The sequence below is a fragment of the Mus caroli genome, chromosome 16 (genome assembly GCF_900094665.2).
Source record: "Mus caroli chromosome 16, CAROLI_EIJ_v1.1, whole genome shotgun sequence".
NCBI lineage: Eukaryota > Metazoa > Chordata > Mammalia > Rodentia > Muridae > Mus > Mus caroli.
Window position 1 is genome coordinate 26,272,681 of NC_034585.1, and position 22,235 is coordinate 26,294,915.

The 22,235-nt window shown below is 42.2% G+C and overlaps 1 protein-coding gene across 3 annotated transcripts; it reads left to right on the forward strand.

The window, feature by feature from the left end:
* The first annotated feature begins 794 nt into the window (after positions 1-794).
* On the forward strand, positions 795-20,349 carry Plaat1 (phospholipase A and acyltransferase 1). 3 transcript variants are annotated; one of them, XM_021185277.2, is made up of 4 exons: positions 795-908; positions 8,631-8,769; positions 11,344-11,609; positions 19,093-20,349. In XM_021185277.2, the coding sequence occupies exons 2-4, from the start codon at positions 8,631-8,633 to the stop codon at positions 19,189-19,191; spliced, it is 504 nt and encodes a 167-aa protein (XP_021040936.1). In that variant the 5' UTR covers positions 795-908; the 3' UTR covers positions 19,192-20,349. The 3 variants fall into 3 exon arrangements, with proteins under 3 accessions (XP_021040936.1, XP_021040934.1, XP_021040935.1); XM_021185275.2 differs by lacking the exon at positions 795-908 and adding an exon at positions 1,206-1,407; XM_021185276.2 differs by lacking the exon at positions 795-908 and adding an exon at positions 1,226-1,403.
* Positions 20,350-22,235: the final 1,886 nt, after the last annotated feature.

A 22,235-nucleotide genomic window follows, 5' to 3' on the forward strand; every position in this document is an offset into this window, starting at 1 on the left:
TAGCAAAGTCCTGTGTCGCTCCCAGAAAAGCTCACGGAGCAGTCTGCCCATCCTTCCCTGCTTAGCTGGCTGGAGTTCCTGGGCACTCTGTTAAGCCAGGAGAAAGAGGATCCTCACCATTTCCAACTCTATTTTTAACCTCGATGGCTGTGGTTCTGAAGTCTTGGCCTGGCTGGTCTGGCTGGCCTAAAAAGGCAGGGTCGCTGTGTCATGAGTCAGGAGTGAAGCAGAGAAAGGAACCTATTCTGTCTAGATCCAGGGCTTTTTAGGGCAGGGCAAGGGAGGGAACGCTGCCTCTGGTTCTTAATGAAGGCCAGCTCCATCCCATCCCAAGCTAGGTAATTTCCCACTTGGGAAGGAAGCACCCTGAGGTCTAGGGATGGAGGATCCCCATTTGCCCTATCTCTTCCTCCTCCTCTCTCCCCATACTTGTTGATTTTTGTCCAAGTAGCTAGTCTGTGCTTCTTCTTTGACCCCTGGGTTCTGGGTTCTAAGAAGGGCTATTTTGTGGGCACTCAAATAGGACTGTATAAGTCATGGGCTTTTCTAAAGCAATACATCTCCCACTCTTCGTTGAGTCAAAGAGGGAGAAGTTTCTTTGGGGTGCAGACCAGAGGGAAAAATGTTTGTCCCATAAGGAATCCGTGTCCAGTTTGGACATGGTGTATTGTGTATCCATGAGGACTATTCATAAACATTTCTGGGCTCTGCACAAGACAAGCCATCCTTAAAACTGTAGCATCTAGCATGGCAGAGCCTGTTATCACAAAAATTTGTCTCAGGAAGGTCCCGGTTGCTGGGAGAAAGAAACCAAGCAGGCACTGGCCTGGGGCTGAGCTGTGAGCAGGCAGATTTGTGTCGGTTACAGCCAGCTTGAGGGCTTCAGTGTCAGGTGACCAGTCTCCAAGGTAGGGACTCCCCAAGCAGGCTGGGGACTAGCAGAGGAGATGGGGAGGCTCGACCTCTGGAGGGTGCCTAGGATTTTGGCGATCCAAGTGTGCCGTGGGCACAGAGGTTCTGGGGGTGGGGGTGGCGATGGAGCCTGTTGTGTGCAAGGAGAATCCGGGGATCCCATGCCTGGGGCGTGCGTGGAGGATCTGGGTGGCGGGGAGGGCGAGGGTCTGGGCCGAGCTCCAAAGACCCGGGGTAGGCGCCAGGGACCCCACGATGCAGTCTGGCAGGCGCGCGCCAGGAACCCGCGGAGGGAGCAGAGGTGGCGCGGCGCGCGGACGCTGGCGTTGACGCAGCGGAGGGAGGCTGTGGTGGCCTTGGCTGTGGCCTTGGCCTCAGGGCGATGCGGATGGAGTCACCCAGGGTCTGCTAGCGGCACCGCAGCGAGCCCGTGGAGAACCCGGGAAGCCCGTCACTGCCTCCAGGGCACTAAGACAACTCAGCTTGAGCAGGGAGGTGCGTTGGGGGAGGGAATGGATGCGCTCTAGGCGCTAGGCAACCTTGTTTCTCTCTGTCGCAAAGTTCAGAGGTGAAACAGCTGCTGACTAAAACCCAGCCTCCTCTTTTTTTTTTTATAAATGGGAGCAGGGGAACAAGAGACCTGCTTGGAAACTGTTGAGTGGCCGAACAGATACTGGAAACTCAATCTGCTGGGCAGAGCAGACTTCTCAGCTCACTGACGTGACTACCAGAGTGACCAAATTTGTCTTAGATCCTGGAACGGGGGACGGTGATATTATCTTGGCCTTTAGTACTATGATTATGACTCGTGTTCTGAAAGCCGTGAACAGGTCTCTAGTTCTTGGCTCCTGTATTCATTTAACATTTACTAGGCAGGTATTTGTGTCACTCTCTCTGCTAGGAACGGGATGCCTAGAAATAAACAAGAAACAGCCCTCTATCTGGGAAAGCAGAGAAGGTCCCCAGACACCAGTTACTGACGCAGGTTCAGGGAAATAGAGCTTCAGGGAATTCAAGAGGTTTCATTATGGCAGACAGAGAGTTGGTGGGGTGAGAGAGTGAGCCAAGATCTTGGCAAGATTAAGATGGAGTCAGTACCAGGGAGCCTAGGAAGAAACAAAGCATGGTTTTGATGCGATGGTTTATGCTGAATTTGTCCCAGAGTGAAAGCTCTCAGGTGCAGGGTAAATTCTGGGATAGGATTCATCATGCTCCGGGATCTGAGTGCAAGACACTCTAGACACACAGCGTCACAGGAGCCTCTCCTCTCAGCGGAGCATGGCTGTGGATGGAAATGGGAACCTATCTAAATCGGATGGAGAGGCTCTTGGAGGCTGGGGAGCCGGTGATCAGTAGTGACTATGTTTCACACTTCCACGAGTATTTTTGGAGGGAGCCAGGGAAACACTCTCCTGGGTATCCTACAAGACCGGCGGTCTCGTAGACGTGAATAGCATTCATGAAATGTCCCTATAACCGTCTCTGTGCAGTACACTTATTTCTTTTGATGCCTCCCCAGATGCATCTGAGGTAGTGCAATAAACAGAGAAGTCCGTTTTTGTAATTGGAAAATGAAATCCTTGTACAATATTGAGTGCCTATGTTCATGCTGGCCTTCCTTGAGCACTATATGATTCTGTGCATGTGAGCTGTTGGGTAAATCTTCGTAGCTCTTTGCCGAATGTGTGGTTCTGGAAAGCACGTAGATAGGTCTAGCATCACCTGGAAAGGCCTCCTGGGTAGAAGAGAAATACAGACTCCTAAGCAAGGCTTCATTTGTTCCTTATATGAGCGTTTATATGAAGCATATATTTCTGCGTTTTTGAATCTTCTCCCTCTAACGGATCTGAGAAGAGGGAAAGATGCCATGACTTTTAGCCACATCTCCTTTGATTAATTATTAATTACATTCAGTGGCATAATGGAGCATGAAATTGGCGTAGGAAGATAGACTTGAAATTGAATCTCAGATGTGTCACACACTGCCTGTGTGACTTTAGACCTGGCATGAACTCAATTGGTCTCTACAATCAGCTTACAAAGTCACCACTCTAATCCTTGATGTGTCCATCCTGTGGCCACACCACCTTCCCTCCTGTCACTGTCTTAAACCCCGAGAACACCATTTACCCACTACGTTCATTCTTTTGTCATTTCAAGAAGACCATGGGGTAGAGTCACAAAGAACGTAACCTTCTGACATTGCTTTTGTTTGTTTGGTTGGTTGGTTTTGTTGTTGCTGTTTTTTTTTTCACTCAGCATAATTCCCTGTTTCAGGTTTTGTTGACAAGTATGAGCTGTACACATCAAAAGTGTGATAATTCTACATATGAGAAGGGTATACATTGGTTAAATTCAATTCAACCCTCCCTCATGTGCCATTCCCAATCAGTACAGAACATTATTCAACTTTCAAACTTACTTTTTAAGTTTCTACATGAGGAAGAATATGCAGCCCTTGCCTTTCTATGTCTGGCTTACTTCATTTATTTGTTTTGTTGGAGACGAAGTTTTTAAATTCTTTATATAGCCGGGATGGCAGCCCCTCCTTGCCAAACATAGTTTGCAAATATTTTCTCCATCCTGTGGGCTGTCTTTTCATGCTGTTCGGTGTTTACTTTACTGTTTGGAAGGTTTTAGTTCTGTGTAATTGCACTTGGTTATTTTTGTTGTTTCCTATGCTTTGGGGAATCCCATCCAGAAAATCATTATTTCTGTCTATGCCTTGAAATACCTCCCGTGTTTTCTTCTATGACTTCTAGTGTGATATTCAGGTCCTTGGCCTGCTTTGCATTGAGTTTTAGATAAGTGTTTGGAGATGGTGGTTCCTCAAGATCTGAGGGACATTCTCAGCAGTTATCTCATTGAATGGAGTTTCCTGTGCCTTTAATATTAATCTTTTCTGTTATTCTGCCACACACACACACACAGTCTTCAAATTCACATACTGTTTCTTCCACCAAGTCTAGCCAGTTGTTGAGGCTTTCAGGGGTGATAATCTAATGGATTCGGTGACCTCCTCATGTCCAAGATTTCAGCCTGCGTCTCTCTGCTGAATTCTCATTTCTATCCTGCAGTGTCTGCCTGACTTCATTTAGCTGTTAATCTGTATTCTTGAGGATCACATTGAGATTTTTTTTAATAACCATTTTTGAGTTTTTTTATCCATTTTAATTTATTAGAAACCTGTTGCTAAAGAATGATTATGTTCTTTTAGGGAAGTAGCCTATTACCCTTTCTTCATATTGCTTGTACTTCTACTTTGAGATTTGTGCATTTGCTAGGTCAGTGTCTCTACCACTTTTAAGGGGTGCCCTTAGTAAGTCTCTTTCTTCCGAAGATATCTCTTGGAGTGGGATGTTTGTCCTGTGATAATGACTTTGATTCTAGGTGAGTTCTGCAGTATAGTTTTCCTATAACTTTTATGGTTATTGTTTATATGTTTGGCAGAGTCTCAGACCCTCTCCATGTGCCGTGAGAATGGAGATACTCTGGCAGTTCAGATGGGTGTGGTGTTTTACAGCAGAGGGCATGAGGTCCTCAGTGTAGGGTTAGTCCTATTTGTTCCATGTTTCTATCCAACTATCCTGCTACTGGCAAAGGCCTCTACTTGTGGTGGCTAGGACTGGGACCTACTATACCACTTATGGCGGCCAGGACTCTTGTAGTGGGACCCACTGCACTCCTATGGGGGTAATTTTGCCCAGTCCTAGTTTCATTAAATTCAGAATGGACCATGCGGCAGCCAGACAGCAGTAAGAACTCCAGTTTTTCTCTTTACTGCTTCAGTGACTGTTCCTGCCAACGAGTGGGTCAGGGGGCAGAGATGAGTACACTTCCCTCAGCAGGTTCTGTTTGGCAGTGTATGGCTGAGGTAGGACCTGATCTCATGGAGGTGCCCAGGACCCTCCTAAAAAGTCCCCTATATGCCTGAGAATCATGGAGGCCTACTCCCCACCTTATTCCTAACAGGCTCCTGAATATAGGTCTTGGGGAAAGGGCTGTGGGAACCATGTGTCAGTCCTGACACTGGCCCTAGTCCACATGTGGTTAACTATATTCGGGGTCTCAGAGAGCCAATACTTCCAATCTGCTAGCACCAAACCCCTACAGAGCAGGACATCCCGCAAATTAGGCACAGTTACCCTGCTGTGCCTTGGTCGATTCAAGAGTCAGCTATCTGCCGAGCCAATGCTAGGGTGTGTTTGTGTAATACAAAAGATTGAGTATGCAGGGATTTTTTATTTCAAGATGGGTGCTTGTCACCATATCCTGAACCTTCCCTAGGAAGGAACCCTTTCCCAAAGCCAGGCTTTGCAGAATTCTACTCTACTGTGCAGAGTTCAGGTTACTAATCTAAATGGGCTGTGAGCTGACTATCCAGTAGCTAGGACTGTCACCATCCACATGGATGGCGCTTGCTGGAACTCTCCCTTTCAGCTCACTCCTCCCAAAGGAAGACCACTTCTTTTCTATTGTAGAGCTGGGGTGGCAGATGCTGGGGCATTTTGCTTCTCTTGCTATGGTCCCAGGTCTCTGAATTTTACTGGACTGCAGTCTCTGTTGGGTGGATCCCCAGTGTTTTCTCTTCTCCATTGGCCTCCAATGCAGCTCGGCATAGATCGCTCTGCTTGTTCTTTGTAGAAGGGAAGTGAATACTGGGCACTTCCTTTTATTCTATTTATTTTTAAAGATTCATTTATTTTATGTTCATTAGTATTTTGTCTGTGTGATGGTGTTGGGTCCCTTGGTACTGGAGTTGCAGACAGTTGTGACTGCCATGGGGTACTGGGAATTGAACCCTGGTCCTCAGGAAGTGGACTCTTAACCGCTGATGCAACTCTGTGCAGCCCCCTTAGTTTTTTTTTTAAATAAAAAACTCCTACTTTTAGAAAGAGTTACTAATTTACTTGTTAAAAAAGTGTGCCTCTGTGCGTGCACCTATGTGAGTTTGTGTGCCTGTAGAGACCAAAGAGGCAAAGATTGCTCTGGAACTGGATTTACAGAAACCTGCCTGATGTATGTTCAGAGAACCAAACCCAGGTCCTTTGCAAGAGCACTAAGTGCTCTTAGCCACCGAGCTATTTCACCCTCCTTGTGTGTGTTGAGCACATCTATTCAGCTATCTTGAACATTGAGAGAGTGCTGGTACTTGTTGCCGTTCTCCCACTGAAGGTTGGCTGAATTATTTGAAACTATTAGGAATAAAGTCATATTTTTGAGAGTAAATATATGTACTCTGCTAACTTAATACTAAGGCTTTTGCCCTATTTTACCCATATTCATGTGTATTTGTGTGTGTATATGTATGTGTGTGTTTCTTTGGGTGTATGTATGCAGATGTGTGAAGGTATTGTGTATGTATGTGTGTGTATATATGTGTGTATCTCTGTCTGTCTGTCTGTCTCTCTCTCTCTCTGTATNTCTCTCTCTCTCTCTGTATTTCTCTCTCTCTCTCTCTCTCTCTCTCTCTCTCTCTCTCTCTCTCTCTCTCTCCCTCTCATGTCTACTGGTGATATTTGGATATTTTCCCACTGGAGATACTCAATTACTGTAGCTCCAATTGTTGAAAATCTGTTGTGAGATGACATATGACTCTCATTTGCTGAAATGATTTTTGGAGTTCACTTTTCTTTATCTTAAGAAACAAGGGCTTTACACTAGGACCTGATGGCTGTTATTTAAGCTATACTTCTAGAAGCTCTGGGATTCCAGAAGCCACAGTTAGGAAAGGGTGAAGCAGAGAGTTTCTGAGGTTCCCTTTTGGAGAAATTTGCTAGGATATATAAAAGGTTAGAGTGAGAAGCCACACTTCCCCTTACATGTTAACATGGAGGTCTCGCTTAGACTCTGGGAGTTATTTACCAGGCATGCTTATCATCCTACCATTTGTTAAAATAAACCATAATAGGCTTTGTGCGGCTAATTCACCTACACTTTGTGGGTTATGTTTCAGACTACATGCCAGAGACTGAAGTGTGTTACTTATTAAATTTTACAGTGAGACCACCCATTCCATAAAGTCATACATCTTGTCTCAATGGCATAGCAGGGACCAAATCACACATATAACATGGTCCAATCTAAAGATTTATAGAAAACAATACTGTCTTATTATCCACTTGAATAGTTTTTTTCAAGGTATTCAGAGATTATTTTTCAAGATATTCATAACAGCTTGTAATTTACAAAGAATGCTTTCAATAGCTTTCTGAGATAAACAACTCAGCCTACATTATTATGCCTGTCTTAACTGTTGTTGCTTGGTTTTCTGTTAGTGAACAAAATGTGAACATCCATATTAAGAAAGACTAACATATTTGGGAAGACGGGTAGACTTAATGTGTTTATATAATTGGTTTGTAGTTACTTTTCAACAGATGGACAGCTTACATTTGGCTGTGTTTCTGTGACAGTGTGATGAATGAAGATTTCTGACAGAGAGCATGCAAATATTCAGGGAAACACCCTTCCAGTATTAATAATTGGTTTTTAAGAAAGACTTCTACAGTGCCAAGGAAGTAAGGAAAACTGTATCCCCATGTCCTTAGCCTATGCTATTATGTGAATGAGATGGAAGTTTCTAGCATTTGTATTTCATTGATGGGGAGTCTATAGTGTTGCAAGACAGCACGATGGTGAGGAACATCATTGTCAGCTAAAGACTCAGCATGTGTACAGTCCTTATTCTTCCTCTGATTGAGGAGATGCATGTGACTCCCTCTTGCTGACTTATTCTATTTCTGTGACTACATAGAAAGTGTAACCTCTGCAAGACCAGCTGTCAGAAGCATGTGTGCTTTCTAAAGGGTGTTGATTGAGAAGGAGAAAAATGTTGCCACCTTGGAAATTCCAGGTCACATTCACCAATGCAGTGAGCTTCCCCATCCTGCACCTTGTCTGCTTCACTGTTTCTGGAATCACAGTAAGGGATGGGGTGGGGCTGGTTGTCATGGTTACGGGGACAAAAGACATCAGAGATGTAGCAGGTGGAAGCCAGAGTCTTAAACACTGCTGTAGTACAGAGCACATTCTGAACTTGGAAGAAATGTTCCAGAGCCCGCATTGCACCTGAATGTCTGGCTTGATATCCATCTGGCTTGTAGCCTGTCTTTCCTTAAAATAAAGTGGCAGAGTGAGTTTTGTGGTACAAGATATTTCTTACATGTTTTTACTGTTCACAGTGTTCAGCATCCACCCACACTTATGCTTCTTGCTTGTACTGCACATCACACAGTCTCAAAGAATTCTGATCTTAGACTCTGGACCCCTGACTACTTCCCACTAGGGAAGCAAGTGTGGACTGACACTTATTGTTATTTTGTTTTAGAACATTTGCATAGTAAGACAAACATACATTTGCTTTCCCTGTATTTCTCCTCCCCGTTCCAAACAAGGGATATTTTGAAACTTAATTATTACTGAAATTTTGTACAGAAGGAAGTTCTACAAACAAATTCTAGATGTAAAGAACAGGCTTTGTAAGCACCACTGTAGAGGAATTTTCAGGAGCTTCCCCTCCTCCCCTTGCTGCTAACACACACACACACACACACACACACACACACACACACAAAGAGAGCACTGTGAGTCTGAGTCGTTACCAGAGGTCATCTCAGTAATTTCTTTGTCCCTCTGATAATGTGGAACCAACCCTTGCTCGGCTTCTCATCCTGTGAGTTGAAACAGCAAGCTCATCTTTATGCCTGTCCTTACAGATGGCAGTGAATGATTGCTTCAGTCTGACCTATCCTCACAACCCACACCCAGGAGACTTGATTGAAGTGTTCCGTCCTTGCTATCAGCACTGGGCACTGTACTTGGGTGATGGCTACGTGATCAACATTGCACCTATAGGTAAGATTTGTTTCCAGGGGCCCCCTGGGAGCTTTTAAGTTGTATTGTATTTAGAAGCAATCACAGATAAGATCATAAAGTAGATAAAATGCAGAAACTAAATCCTACTAATTTAGAAAATGATATTCAAAGACCAAAGCATCGTTTAAAAGATTCCACAGACATTAAAATTAAAATCTCTAAAAAGTTCCTAACCACAAGTGAATGATGACTTGAGGGAGGCATTGGCCCCAAACATGACTAGACTCTGTGTCCTTATGTCTCACACATGTGGGTGACTTTACTTAATTCAGCCGCTACTCATAGGTTGTGTAGTATGTGATGAATGCCTCTCTGGGTGTTGTGGCTGCCCAGCTATATAGATATCTACACAATGGTACTTGTACTTTCACAGACAGCGGGAGAGAAGAAGAACAAATTATTAGACTGCTAGGAAGGATGTAGAAAATCCAACTGAGGAAGGTGGCTGGTGAAGCCCTGGATCTAGGAAGAAAAGAGTGGGGAAAGGGGTTGAGGGGTGCACTACAGTTAGGAGAGTTCTGCAAGGAAGCAGCATCCAAAGATGAGAGAAAACTAGTTCCATTGTCCCTGGGAAACTCGTGCCTCCGAGGAGAGGCAGCAAAAGCCAAGAACACAAGCCTCGAAGTGGGAAGCTAAAAACAGTTGACAAAAGAAGAGAACAAACATTTCAACTCTATACCCACCGTTATAGAGTGAGACACTGACTGATTTCTCACCCATCTCTTTAGCAAAGGATAGAATGATAGTGTGCAGTGTGGGCAGAGACAGGGGAACTTGGTACAAGGATATGGTCGGTGGAAATAGAAACTGATAATGCCATTCACAAAACCAGTTTCACAGTATGCATTAAGTGTTTTCAAAGATTTCTTATACTCTGCATCTAATTTTACTTCCAGGAGTCTGGGGAAACATTTAAAAATGTAGACAAATTTCATGTCTAATGGAATTTAAGAAAACGAGACAATGGCTTAATTTTCAACAGGGGGCTGGTTAAGCACATTATGACTTAGCAAGTAGGTATGAGGTATCTGTGTCTGTTAGAATCCTTGAGTTGTATATCACAGAAATAAAGCTAACACTAGCTTAAGCAAACAATCAAAAAGACAAGTCCATGGCTTACATTAGAAAGGGTTGAGCTGGCCTTGGACAGCTCCAGGGTTAGGAATGTCATCACATCAGGACCTTCAGACTCACATGTGTCTTCTCTCTCCTGCCTGTTGTTGTCATTCCTTGACTGTGGAAAGAAACAGAGACAGCTCACAAGCTGAGGCTCCATTCTTCCAGTTCAATGACTCAACAGGAAAGAGCTAATCTGCTCTCTCTGTGTTGGAGTTTAGAAATCATGGAGAATGACTCTAAATTGGCCCGTTGTGAGCCACAACTCCATTTCTGAAGAATAAGATGTAATACAGTGATTGGCTCTGGCAGGCAGTTAGAGGAAGAAATAGGCAATGGTGGAACTATAATAAGATAAAGCAACTATAATAGCAATTTTAAAAGCATACTTTTAGACATGTTTAACTATTTGGGAGATGGTCTTAATATAATATTTTAAAATGTCTAAAGTGCAATATGTGACATAAAACTTCACTTAAAAGAAGTGTGACATATATCAATGTATACAACATCTGTTCCTGTGTACTTCCAGTGTCTATAATATAAACTGATGAATGTTGCTGCTCTGTTGAAGAGACTGAGATAGAAGAGGAATGGAAAACGATTTCGATTTAAGTCAAAACTGAAAGAGAAACTTACATGGCAGTTTATGTAGAGTTCCTTCCTCCTAGTAGTTACAGGAATATGATATTCATAAAAGGTAGGCACATGTGGAGAGAGAGCAGGTCCCAGAATATGCCAAGTCACAAGGAGTCATGGTACTGGCATAACGGGCCCAGATACAAAGGGTCCTGGCCATCTAGGCTATGATTATCAGTAGAGGTATCTCAGGCGAAGAGAAGAGACTGAAGGATTCTTCAGGCAGGGAAAACATAGAATGGGGCACTATCTGTGTTCTGCCTACTGAAGTTAGCTTCAGGTTTGTGACATTAGTTTGCTGGCCAGAGGAAATGACAGAAAGAAGACAGGATCTTCCAGCAGGAAATGTGGACTTACGTTAAAGCCCAGGGAAGAGCAAGTGTATGAAGAGCAAGTGTATGAAGTACAGAGAGGTGGTAGAATTAGAACACACCACTCCTAACCCCTCAGATATCCATTTGGAAGAGTTCAGATGCTATGAAGGAACAGGCACAATAGACTAATTGGTCAATAATCTTAATCCTACCTTGTTAGAAATGTATGCAAAAAAATCTCTCATAATACCAATCATTAAAGGCCTTACTTCCCAAGAGCAGGCAGAGAATTTCATGCAACTTGTATTCTCCCTCATATGTAATTGAGAACAGTGTGTGGATGAGATCAAGCACTTTTAGTTTACTGCCTAAGGAGAAGAGAGCAATCGAAGTTCCCCCAGCATTTCTAGCATTCATTCCTAGATGACATTGGTACTCTGTGGACCAGATCACTAAGCCCCACCAACCAACGTTCTCATTACAGATGGCATTCGCTCATCATTTACAAGTGCCAAGTCTGTGTTCAGCACAAAGGCCTTGGTGAAAATGCAGCTTTTGAAGGATGTTGTGGGAAATGACACATACAGAATAAATAACAAGTACGACACAACATACCCTCCTCTTCCTGTGGAGGAAGTGATACAACGGTCAGAGTTCGCTATTGGGCAGGAAGTAGCCTATGACTTGCTGGTCAACAACTGTGAGCATTTTGTAACCTTGCTGCGCTATGGAGAAGGAGTGTCAGAGCAGGTGAGTTTTCTTTTAAAGGTCCAATAAGTTTCTCACATTGAGAAAATCCTATCTGCCATGAGAAAGGTCCTACACTTCAACCAAAATGCAAAGAACAAGAGAAGTTGGAAACACCAAAGGGCAGAGAAGGAGGCTATTAAAAATATAGTAAGTTAGAGATCAAACAGACTAAGACTTGGACATCTTGAAATCTGGACTGGAAGGGGACGTGAGGTAGCATCAAATCCATAGCTTCCTGTCAGCCTTACTGACCCCACCAGTCACAGTTTTCATTACTCCCCCATTCAGCAACCTCAAAACAACCACGCCATGTACAGAAAATAATGGAGCAAAAAAGGAAGACAAATGGGTTAATTAGTAGATTCTTTCCTGGTAGGGAATAGCGGCCAACCAATGACATGCCTTGAAGGATTGGTAAATGTTTCCTATTTCTTTACAATGTGACTTTTTAATGAAATGTTGTGATGTTTAATTCAATGGGCTTCTAAATGACTTTTCATGTGTGGGCTGACTTCGGTGTATCTGATTCTTGTAATAGTGCAATCTTGTAGATCTCCAGTACTATTTTGTAGTGTTATAGTGGATTCCCAACAAAGTGAATATTTACCTGACTTGCCTTTACCTTGCCTGTCTTTAGGCCCGGGTAGCTCCATCTCTATGGACTTAACCCAAAGATTATTAAGGCAATGTAAGAGAAAAAAATGTTAGAAGGAGAGGCCCTGTTTGTATAAAAGTGTTACTATTTAAACTTAAAAATCCTAGATAGTTTATTGTTTGTTTGTTTTTTAGAAAAGAACTCATTGGCAATGTGCTCCCACCAGGAAGTACATTAACAGTGGATGTTCATTCACACACACACACGCACACACACACACACTGCCACAACACAGAGGCCACACACAAATTGTTCTTTTACTTTATGTTGAAAGCTGGTGCATTGGTAAGAAATGTGCTCTATCTGCATAACTGGTAATTATCCAGCTAAGTAGCACGTTATTTACAGCCTAATAAAAAAAGCATCTGTTGTGCTTTGGATATATAGTATCCCACCAAAGTCATGCATGGCATGTTCCTCAGCTGGTGGCTGTTTTTCAGATATAACTGGATTATGGGATCTTACGTAATGATTAGGTTGTTCACTGCATTAGCAAATACTATTTATGCATTTAATTTCTGCAAATGGGTGGACAGTGGTCAGAGAAATATAAATTTCTGTTATATCCAATAAATCACTTTGCATATCTATTCTATAACATAGTATCTACGACTTACAAGCCTGTGCTTTTATTATAAATGTATTGCTCATTTCTATTTTTATCAAGAAGGCAGCTCTTTGGGTTAGATACTCTTATAGCGACAACGAAGCCAAAAGAGATCAATCAACCGATCAATCAATCAACTAACCAACTAAAAATCAGAACCCAAACAACAGCAGAATAAATGAAGGTTGTTAGAAGAAACCTGAGGAGGTGGTAGATACATGTGTGGTATTGGTTAGGATGGCATTTTATGGATTTAAGCCCACCTCCAAATAGATCAACTTGCCCATATTAAATACTTACAGCCTTTTGCTTGCTAATAATACTTCAGTAATGTGGTAGTTTGGTTGAATAAGAACAGATTACAACCCTCTCCCTTTGAATTTCATCTGAGACTTACTCTATTTTGCTTTTCATAGGAAGACTCAAAACCCATAGGGGGATCATTTCCTCAACCAATAGTGGAACCAGTCTCTAACAGATACTGGTGAGAATGGTACATGAACCTGCTTCGTAAACTTGTAAATGCATTTTTGAAAGTGGCTATTTTTCTTTATTTCCAGCCAGCTTACAAATGAATGAGAGCGAGACTATGGTTTATTTAATATAGCTATACCACACAATTCCTGAGCATTCATTGTTCTATTCTAGTCCTCTAAACTAATGTGGTTACCTCCTAGCCCAAATACCTGAGATACTTGCATTTGGATTCTGACCCTCTGGGCTTCAGTTATGCTCTCCCATGATGTCTTCAGGTCCCCTTCCTCATGGTGAATCTTCCCTACCTTGGTCTCTCCCAGAATTCTCTCTCTTCCCAGAGGTTATACCGTATTCTCTCTATTGCCTAGTTATTGGCCTTTTGCAGCTTTTATTGACAAGGCAGAGAATAAGTGGTGAGCATTGTTTATACAAACTGAAGACAGGAGATTCTTTTTTATTAGATATTTCTTCATTTGCATTTCAAATGCTATCCCGAAGGTTCCCTATACCCTTCCCAACCCCCCCCCCCCCGCCGGCTCTGCCTGCTCCCGAACCCACCCACTCCCACTTCCTGGCCCTGGCATTCCCCTGTACTGGGGCATATGATCTTTGCAAGACCAAGGGCCTCTCCTCCCTTTGATGGCCGACTAGGCCATCCTCTGTTACATATGCAACTAGAGACACAGCTCTAGGGGTTACTAGTTAGTTCATATTGTTGTTCCTCCTATAGGGTTGCAAACCCCTTTAGCTCCTTGGGTACTTTCTCTAGCTCCTTCATTAGGGGCCCTGTGTTCCATCCAATAGATGACTGTGAGCATCCTCTTCTGTATTTTCCAGGCACAGGCATAGTCTCACAAGAGATAAGCATTACAATGCCATGACTGGATTGAAACCCGATAACGGAATAAAGAAATCAGCATTTGAATAATACAAGGATAATGCACAAAGCACAAAAACATCAGCCCTACAGAGTGCTAGCGCTCTGTTGGCATGAATTAATGTCCTTTCTTTATTCACTGGCTGGATGACTTTGGATATACCATATATGCTCTTTACTGTACCCTCGAGTTATTTTATAATTAAAGATTTAGAAGTATTTGAAGTCTTTTAATTAGCTATATTACAGATTTTGTCCTAACAAACATGTGCTATGCTTTGGATCTACAGCATCTAGCTGAAGGCACATATGCCATGTTCTACAGATACCAGCTATTGTGTTGAGAAATAATCAGATCATGAAGTCTAACACCTAATCAATGGGTTCATCTACTGATCGGTTCCTAATCTGATGACATTATTGCAAGGTGCCGTGAACTAGATGGACAGAATTGGAAGAAACAGGTGGAGGATGCCTCTGAAGTAGGTGTCTTGTGTCCACCCTCTTCTGAGGCATCTCTCTCATTCCCATCAGGCCTGAGGGAAGCTGCTTTCTTCCACCACAACCTAACCTTACTCTTTAGTAACTTTGAACTTAGAGATGTTTCCTTGGGAAATAACAATGAATTCTCTTTTTAAAAAAATATAGAAGTGATTAAAAGGGTAGAAGGATTATGATCTTGTTTATGTTTTCCACTGTTTTGTTGTTGTTGTTGGTTTTGTTTTTTTGTTTTTTGTTTGTTTGTTTGTTTGTAGTTGCATAAAACCAACAAGCAATCTTTAGAGCAGTTTTTAGAATTACAACATTGTCCTGACTGTAGAGCAGTCTCTCAGCTCCTTACACATATAAATCCTCCTCCATCCGTGTCTCCTATAGAAGTACTACATTTCTAAATCATTGGTGAGCCAACACTGAAAACTCATGTCAACCAAAGACCATGGTTCACATCAGAATTTCTTCTTTTGTGTTGAATGTTTTATGAATGTAGACAAACGTATGACATATCTATCATTATATTATTGATAACTTCCCTACACTGAAATTCTTCTGTATACTACCTAACCTTACCCTTTCACTCTAGACCTGGGCAACCTTATTGGATATTCTTTAAGTATATGCATGTCCTTATCTTTGTTGAATGTCACATAGTTGGAATCAGGTCATATGTTGCCTTTTGGTGGCATATCAATCATTTTGCCTATATCCAAATTTGGTTTGTTTATTTTTCTATTGATTTTAAGACTCTTTTGTATATTTTAAATGAGTCTTTAAACAAACTTTTCGTTTGCAAATATTTTATCCAGCCTGTGGCTTAATTTTTCAATACTATTCCAAGTTCCATAAGTAACATTTTTATTGTTATAGTTCAAATAAGCTACTAAAATTATCTATCTTTATATAAGATGGCCACACCCTTTAATGAGCCTGCAGAAGCCAGCATGTAAACTCACCATGCCTGCTCTTCAGTTCGTTGCTAAAGTTGTTGAGTCTCAGAAAATAGACATTGATAGTCATATAAGACCTGCTATATTGATGGCATTCATAGCCTCAGATTCAGCCTGTTTCACTGGCTTCTCGGAGCCTCAGAATGAGGCCTTTGCTAAGGCCTTCAAACATAAGATCTTGAAAAGGAAAAGTGTCCAGGGTCAGACAGGTGACCTTATAATCCTGAATAAGCCATGAGGTAATAGTTCTGCCAAGACCATTGTGAGATGTTCAAAGCCTGTAGGTCAGTTCCCAATACACATAACTCCAAGAGACTGTACAGTTTAGATGGGGTTTTGCTACCTGGAATGGGATGGCCTGAAAGAGCATTTGGTGTTTGAGAAAATACTTACACATCATGGGGAGGAGACTTTATTAGAATAGTATCTGCCCTTTGATCAAATTATATATCCCTTCTCTAAGCCTCCAGTTAATGAGATTTCTCCAATGTCTCAGCTTTCTAGAAGCTGAAGGATATCTAGTCAATTGTGCTTGCATCTTGCTAGGGCCACCCTAAGTCCAAGCTTCTATAATTTTTCTGGAGTTGGAACCCGAAGTCATTTAACTCTATTTGCTGCCTTATTAAGCTTTATGTTTTCAGTTCCTACCCCACGTCCTTGGGTTAGACCTTCTTGGCTTCAGGCCTTGCTCTTTATTATTCTTGGGAATTTTATGTACACAGCACTTTTCTTTGTTTGTTGGTTGGTTTGTTTTTGATATGCATAATCTAAGACCTCACCCTGGCCTCAGGGGGGCAGTTCAGGCTACTCACATCAGGCTGTTCCTTCTCTCTTCATTCTTTACAAACTCTTCCACTTCTCTTTCTCTCAGACTTGCTACATACTTGTTCATTATAGTGACATCAAGTGTGTCTTGGGGTGTCTTTGGCACACCTCTCACCTTTTGATATTCTTAGTGAATAATTTAGGTAGTGGTCACTAAACATTATAGGTAACATAAGCATAAAATTACCAAATAAGTAAAAGTAAAATTATAGAAGAAAATAGGATTTACAGGGTAAGGCCAGGCTGTATGCATGATCATTCTTTCCACTTGAAATATTTTTGAGGGATTAGAAAGGGATGAATTTCTAGGGTCATTCTGTTGTAATCATCTTGAAACATCTTGAGGAAGAAAGAGTTACCTTACAGGTTGCAGTCCATCAATGGACATCAGAGCAGGCCAAGAGGAACTACCTGGAGACAGTTCTGCCTGCTATTGTATACATTATCTCTAATCAAGGAACTCCCTTTGTCTTAGTTAGGGTTTTACTGCTGTGAACAGACACCATGACCATAGCAAGTCTTATAAAAAACAACATTTAGTTGAGGCTGGCTTACAGGTTCACAGACTCAGTCCATTATCATCAAGGTGGGAGCATGGCAGCATCCAGGCAGGCATGGTACAGGCAGAGCTGAGAGTTCTACATCTTCACTGGAAGGCTGCTAGGAAAAGATTGGTTTCCAGGCAGCTAGGGTGAGGGTTTTAAAGCCCAAGCTCACAAGGGGATACCTACTCCAATGAGGCCACACCTCCAAAGAGTTAGGCATATTCAAACCACCACACCCTTCACATCCAAGAAATACAGCAAGGGCAAACTACTTGATTTCTGGCTCCTGGGCTGGTTTATACTTAGCTAGCTTTCTTATGCATCCCTGGAACAGCTGCTCAGGGAATGGAACTATTCACAGTGGGCTAGGCCCTCCTCTATCAATACCACATGCCTACAGGGAGATCGTTCAACGGATACACCCTTCTCTGGTGATGCTAAGCTGTGCCAGGTTGGTGGTTAAAGCTGACTAGGAGAAGAAAGGAGTCACAGGTGTAGGCCCTTCTGACTGCAGGCTCTCATAACCAACTGAACACACGCTGTAAATGTAGGGAGCAAATTCTCCTTCAACATGCCTCTGTCCTGTCAGTTTGCAGCAAGGAAGCAGCAGGGAGGGAGACAGTACAACATTTCAGAAATATGTAGGTAGAGGCTCCATAGTACAAGCTTATGAGTTATACAGAGGGAGCTAGCAACTGTGACCTCAGCTAGGTTAAATCAAAAAAAAAAAAATGTTTGCTTTATTTGAAAGCCATGACTCTTGAATCCCAGAGACTTAACGTTGTCTTCTGCGTCTGTGATGACTCCAATATCCGAATATGACTTTTCAGTCATAACACTGCTCTCAAACCCTGAGAACGCAAGGCAAATATTAGCTGAGTGCCATGAAAACCATGAATTTCATTAGCTACCCTCATCATGATGATGATTAATAATCTAATGGCTATGAACGCCTGAACTCTTTTATGGACAATTGAGTTTGAGAATAGCTTACTCTGTCTATATGAAAACCAGTTTGACATGATAGTTGACTAATATTGACTCTTCTTAAACCGTACTGACTTGGTTTCCTGTGACAAAACACAGTCTACAAGCAACTTAAGGGTTAGAGTTATGGTTAATGTTAGGGTAAATAGAATGTTTATTTCATCTTACAGGAGACATTTCATCATTGAAAGAAGCTAGGGTACAAAGTCACACAGATTCTGAGTCAGAAACCACAGAGGAGCACTGCTTGATGGCTTTGCTGTCCATGGTTCACCTACCTTGCTTTCCTTTACAACACAGGACTTCCTGTCCATAAGTGGCACTCCCCACATTTGGCTGAGCCCCCCCCTCACATCAATCATTAACCAAGATCCCCTTCCCCCACATGCCCATAGGGCAAGCTGATAGAGGCAATTCCGCAATTGATGTCCCCCTTTCCCTGGTGACTCAACTTTCAAGTTGACACAAATGATCCAGCCCAGGTGCTTACTGTATCCAGCAAATAAGAACTTAGAGCCCCTTAGCTCAGATCACATATCATTCCCTCAGACTCTTTGAGTAATAGGCAGCCTTCAGTTAGAGAAATGCACACACACACACACACACACACACACACACACACACACAGCTTTAGTACATATCAAACTTCTGGAGGGAGAACAAGCATCTATGAAGCTTTGACTTACATCTAAACATCTTGTGGAATGATGATCATGGGCAATTGGACCATTTACTTTCAGCCTCCAAGTTCTGCAGAAGAGCACAGCATTCTCTCTCTCACCAGAAGACTATGATGAGCCACCAGGACCCATGTCCATCACGAGCTTAGGCACTGCCAAGAGCTTTAATCTTCAGGAACAGAAGACTATGTGTGTTTGTATCTTCTGCACAATTATACAAATTACAATTGTATTCATATCGTATTTGACCTTGGAGTTTTAAATACATTCATTGTGCATTAAAATAGGTCTTTGGTTAATGGAGCAAACCAAAGCTGCAAGTCAAAACTGCCATCTTTAGAATAAGATGCATTTATTTGTTTCTTTCTCTCTTGTTTCCTTCTAGGCCAACCGAGCAATCGGCACCATCGGATTGGTGGCAGCTGGTATTGATATCTTCACATTCCTCGGCTTGTTTCCCAAAAGACAAAGAACGAAATATTAGCAGTTTATTGAAGAGATTGGAATGAAGAAATTTGTGAGGAGAAAAAAAAAATCCTAGGGTGAATACTTATTTTGAATGCATCATTATTGCTCGTGGTCCCCATGATGGATGGCAGACTCTGTAATAAATTGCTTGCTGATTTTAATCTTATCATTGAGCCAAGAAAAGTTTCTCCCGACTAGCAGAGATTTGCCGTGGCAGCTTGAACAAAATGCAATTGCCTTTTGATCGAGCCAGCTGAGGATCTTAACAGAACCAAGACCACGTTTTATCTTCTGCTGTAAATATTGTTTTCCTTTTCCCTGAGGACAGCTGTTTTGCCAGAGGTGTGGAGAACCATTTGCATCCACTGCTGAGAGACAGTTGTTAGGGCCAACATCTAAATTCCTTTTCCTTTCCTTGTCAGAAAAAGGAGCGTGAACATATCCAGTAGTTTGGATACCTGGATATATATCCATGATATATCCACGTACTTAAGGATCTCTGCATGACAAAGCGTTTGAGGTAGTACCCCCATATTGCTGCACCTGTGTGGGTGGAGCATGTAAGGAGTGGGGGACTTTTGTGTGTGCATATGTATGGAATTCTTATGAATGGTGTGCATGTGGAGGGACAGTCTTGGTCTCCATCTTTTTTATTTTATTTTATTTTATAATTTATAAAAGGAGACAGGGTATGTTGTCCTTTACAGCTTATGGCGAACTAGCTAGCCTGTGGGCATCCAGAGAGTCTCCTGTCTCTGCCTCCATTTCACGGTAGGAGTTCTGGAGTTACCGAAGTGAACTAACAACCCAAGCTTCCTGTGGACTCTGGGGATCTGAGCTCAAAACATCATGCTTATGTCTAAGATGCTTTCCCCACTGAGCCCCTCTCTGATCTCTCTCTCTCTTGTCCGTTCAGACCCAGTGTTCAAGACTCAGTAATGAACAATGGGCTGTAGTTTTATTGATTTAAATGGATCCCTCCACATTGTGTAGTAGCTCAGTGGTTTGACCTTTGGGGCTTGGCAAACAATCGTTAATATTAATGCAAAGAGCTATATTTATAACAAAAAATTCCTCATCCCTTTAAAGATGTGAACTGTAAATCAAGGAATCCCCCTATTTTATTCTTTTATTTTACTGATTATGCATTGAATTAAACTCCTTCTTAATGCCATTTCTGCAGAATTCTTGATAGCAGGTCAGGCGAGGTGGGATGCAATTCTTTCTACATGAAGGTAGTATAAGGGCATCATAGCATTACCTCATAAACCACACAGCTAGCCTGGCATCCTTTTGTACCATTATCAAAAGCATGTCAATCAATAAGGAAAAAGTGCCAGTGACCATAGGGATAGAAAGTGAGAGTATGGTAAAGTCAAGTGCACAAGACTCAGTGGAAACCTCACACCTAGTAAACTGATTTGACCTTGGTACTGGAAACACTCACACTGATGAGGGTAACAGTAATGTGAAGAGAACTATGTGCTGCCACTCCCACCCAGACAGAGCCCCCTCTGTCCCTTCTTTACTTTTCTAACAGGCCCTTCTTGTTCGAACCCCCAGACTCATTATTTAGTTTTCTCAGAAGGCACGAGGTTACTTTTATCCTGAATGCAGGTCTCTGTTCCCAAATAGTAAAGAATATTCAGTTTTCTAGAAGTTTCCTATTACAGTAAGGGCAGCTGCAGCCTCTGGGCTACTTTCCCCTAGTGTGCCACCTTCTCAATAAACTATATTTGCAGGGCATTTGTCTCTGGCAGAATTACACTGCCTGTCAGGAAAGGTACTAGGACTGAGAACCAAATGCCTCTTAGGGATTCAAGTCAAACCTTTCTAGAGAACTCTGAAATCTCCACTCAAGAAGAAAAGCAAAATATTAAAAGGGAAACATCAGAAATGCACTTTTTAATCCATGGGTTTATTTCCTTATCAGTTATGTGAGGCTTTGGCAGCCTTGGTTTGCTATAAACATGGCCAACCATAGGATGGGCAGCCCTAAATAGCTGCAGTTGTTTTCCTGCAGGTACTCAATACCCACACGTTCAATGCAACTTGTACTTGGATCAGCTATTTTCCCAACACTATGAAATATCGTCTGGGCATATTTTCGGTGGTTAGGAAGGGAATCCACGTCTATCATGTTTCAAAAAATGGAATGTAAAGATCATCTGCATCAGGTGATAGGTTTCTGTAATACTAGGAAAGAAATGTCTGTATTTTTATTCAATATGTACATATAGCAAATAAAATATGCTATCTAAATGTCACACTGTGTCAAGTGAATCTGTTCATTCTAGGAGTCAAATTACTGAACAGGGCTGTCATGTAAAGGAAACCTTTGGCTTGACAACTTCAAGACTGCTCTAATTTTTTTTTCTTTTAATGATAAGCTAACATTGCTTAAAAAGCAGATTTGTTTTCTTTTATTTACACACACACATACACACACACACACACACACACACACACACACACACACGCACAGGCATGGCAGGAAGAGGTGTCAGCCAGATACCCCAGACCTGGAGCTACAAGAATCTGTTAGCTGCTTAATGTGGGTACTGGCATCTAAACTACTCCTCAGCAGTGGTCAACTGCTCCAGCACTAAAATCTTTTTAAAAAGACTTTCAATTCTGATGATTTTGCTGGCCTGACTGCTGTGTCAGTTTCTCCTCTTGTTGCTGTTATTAAATACCTGGCAGAAGCAACGTAAGAGAAAAGGGGTGCCCTTTGCTTACAGTATTAAAGGAATTGGAACCCATCACCTGGGAGTGTGGGACATCAGGTCACACTGCATCCATAGTCATGATGCAAGAGACAGGGATGCTGGGTCTCAGCATCCTTTCTCATTTTTATTCCATCGGGGACCAGGTCTATGAATGGTACCATCAGCATTTTGGGCAAGTCTTCCCATCTCAGGAAAAGCTTTCTAGAAGCATCTTCACAGACATACCAGGGATGTCTCTCTTAAGTGATTCTGAGTTCAATCGCATTGACAATGAAAATTAAGCATTACAGCAAGTAAATTGGACAGTTTTAAAACTATCACTCTCCAAGCA

Bases quoted from the DNA above. Each gene is read 5' to 3' on its own strand.
- Plaat1 (XM_021185277.2), top strand. From the start codon at position 8,631: ATGGCAGTGAATGATTGCTTCAGTCTGACCTATCCTCACAACCCACAC. The intron at 8,770-11,343 runs GTAAGATTTGTT...TTCTCATTACAG, and splicing joins GATCAACATTGCACCTATAG to ATGGCATTCGCTCATCATTT. The intron at 11,610-19,092 runs GTGAGTTTTCTT...GTTTCCTTCTAG, and splicing joins GAGAAGGAGTGTCAGAGCAG to GCCAACCGAGCAATCGGCAC.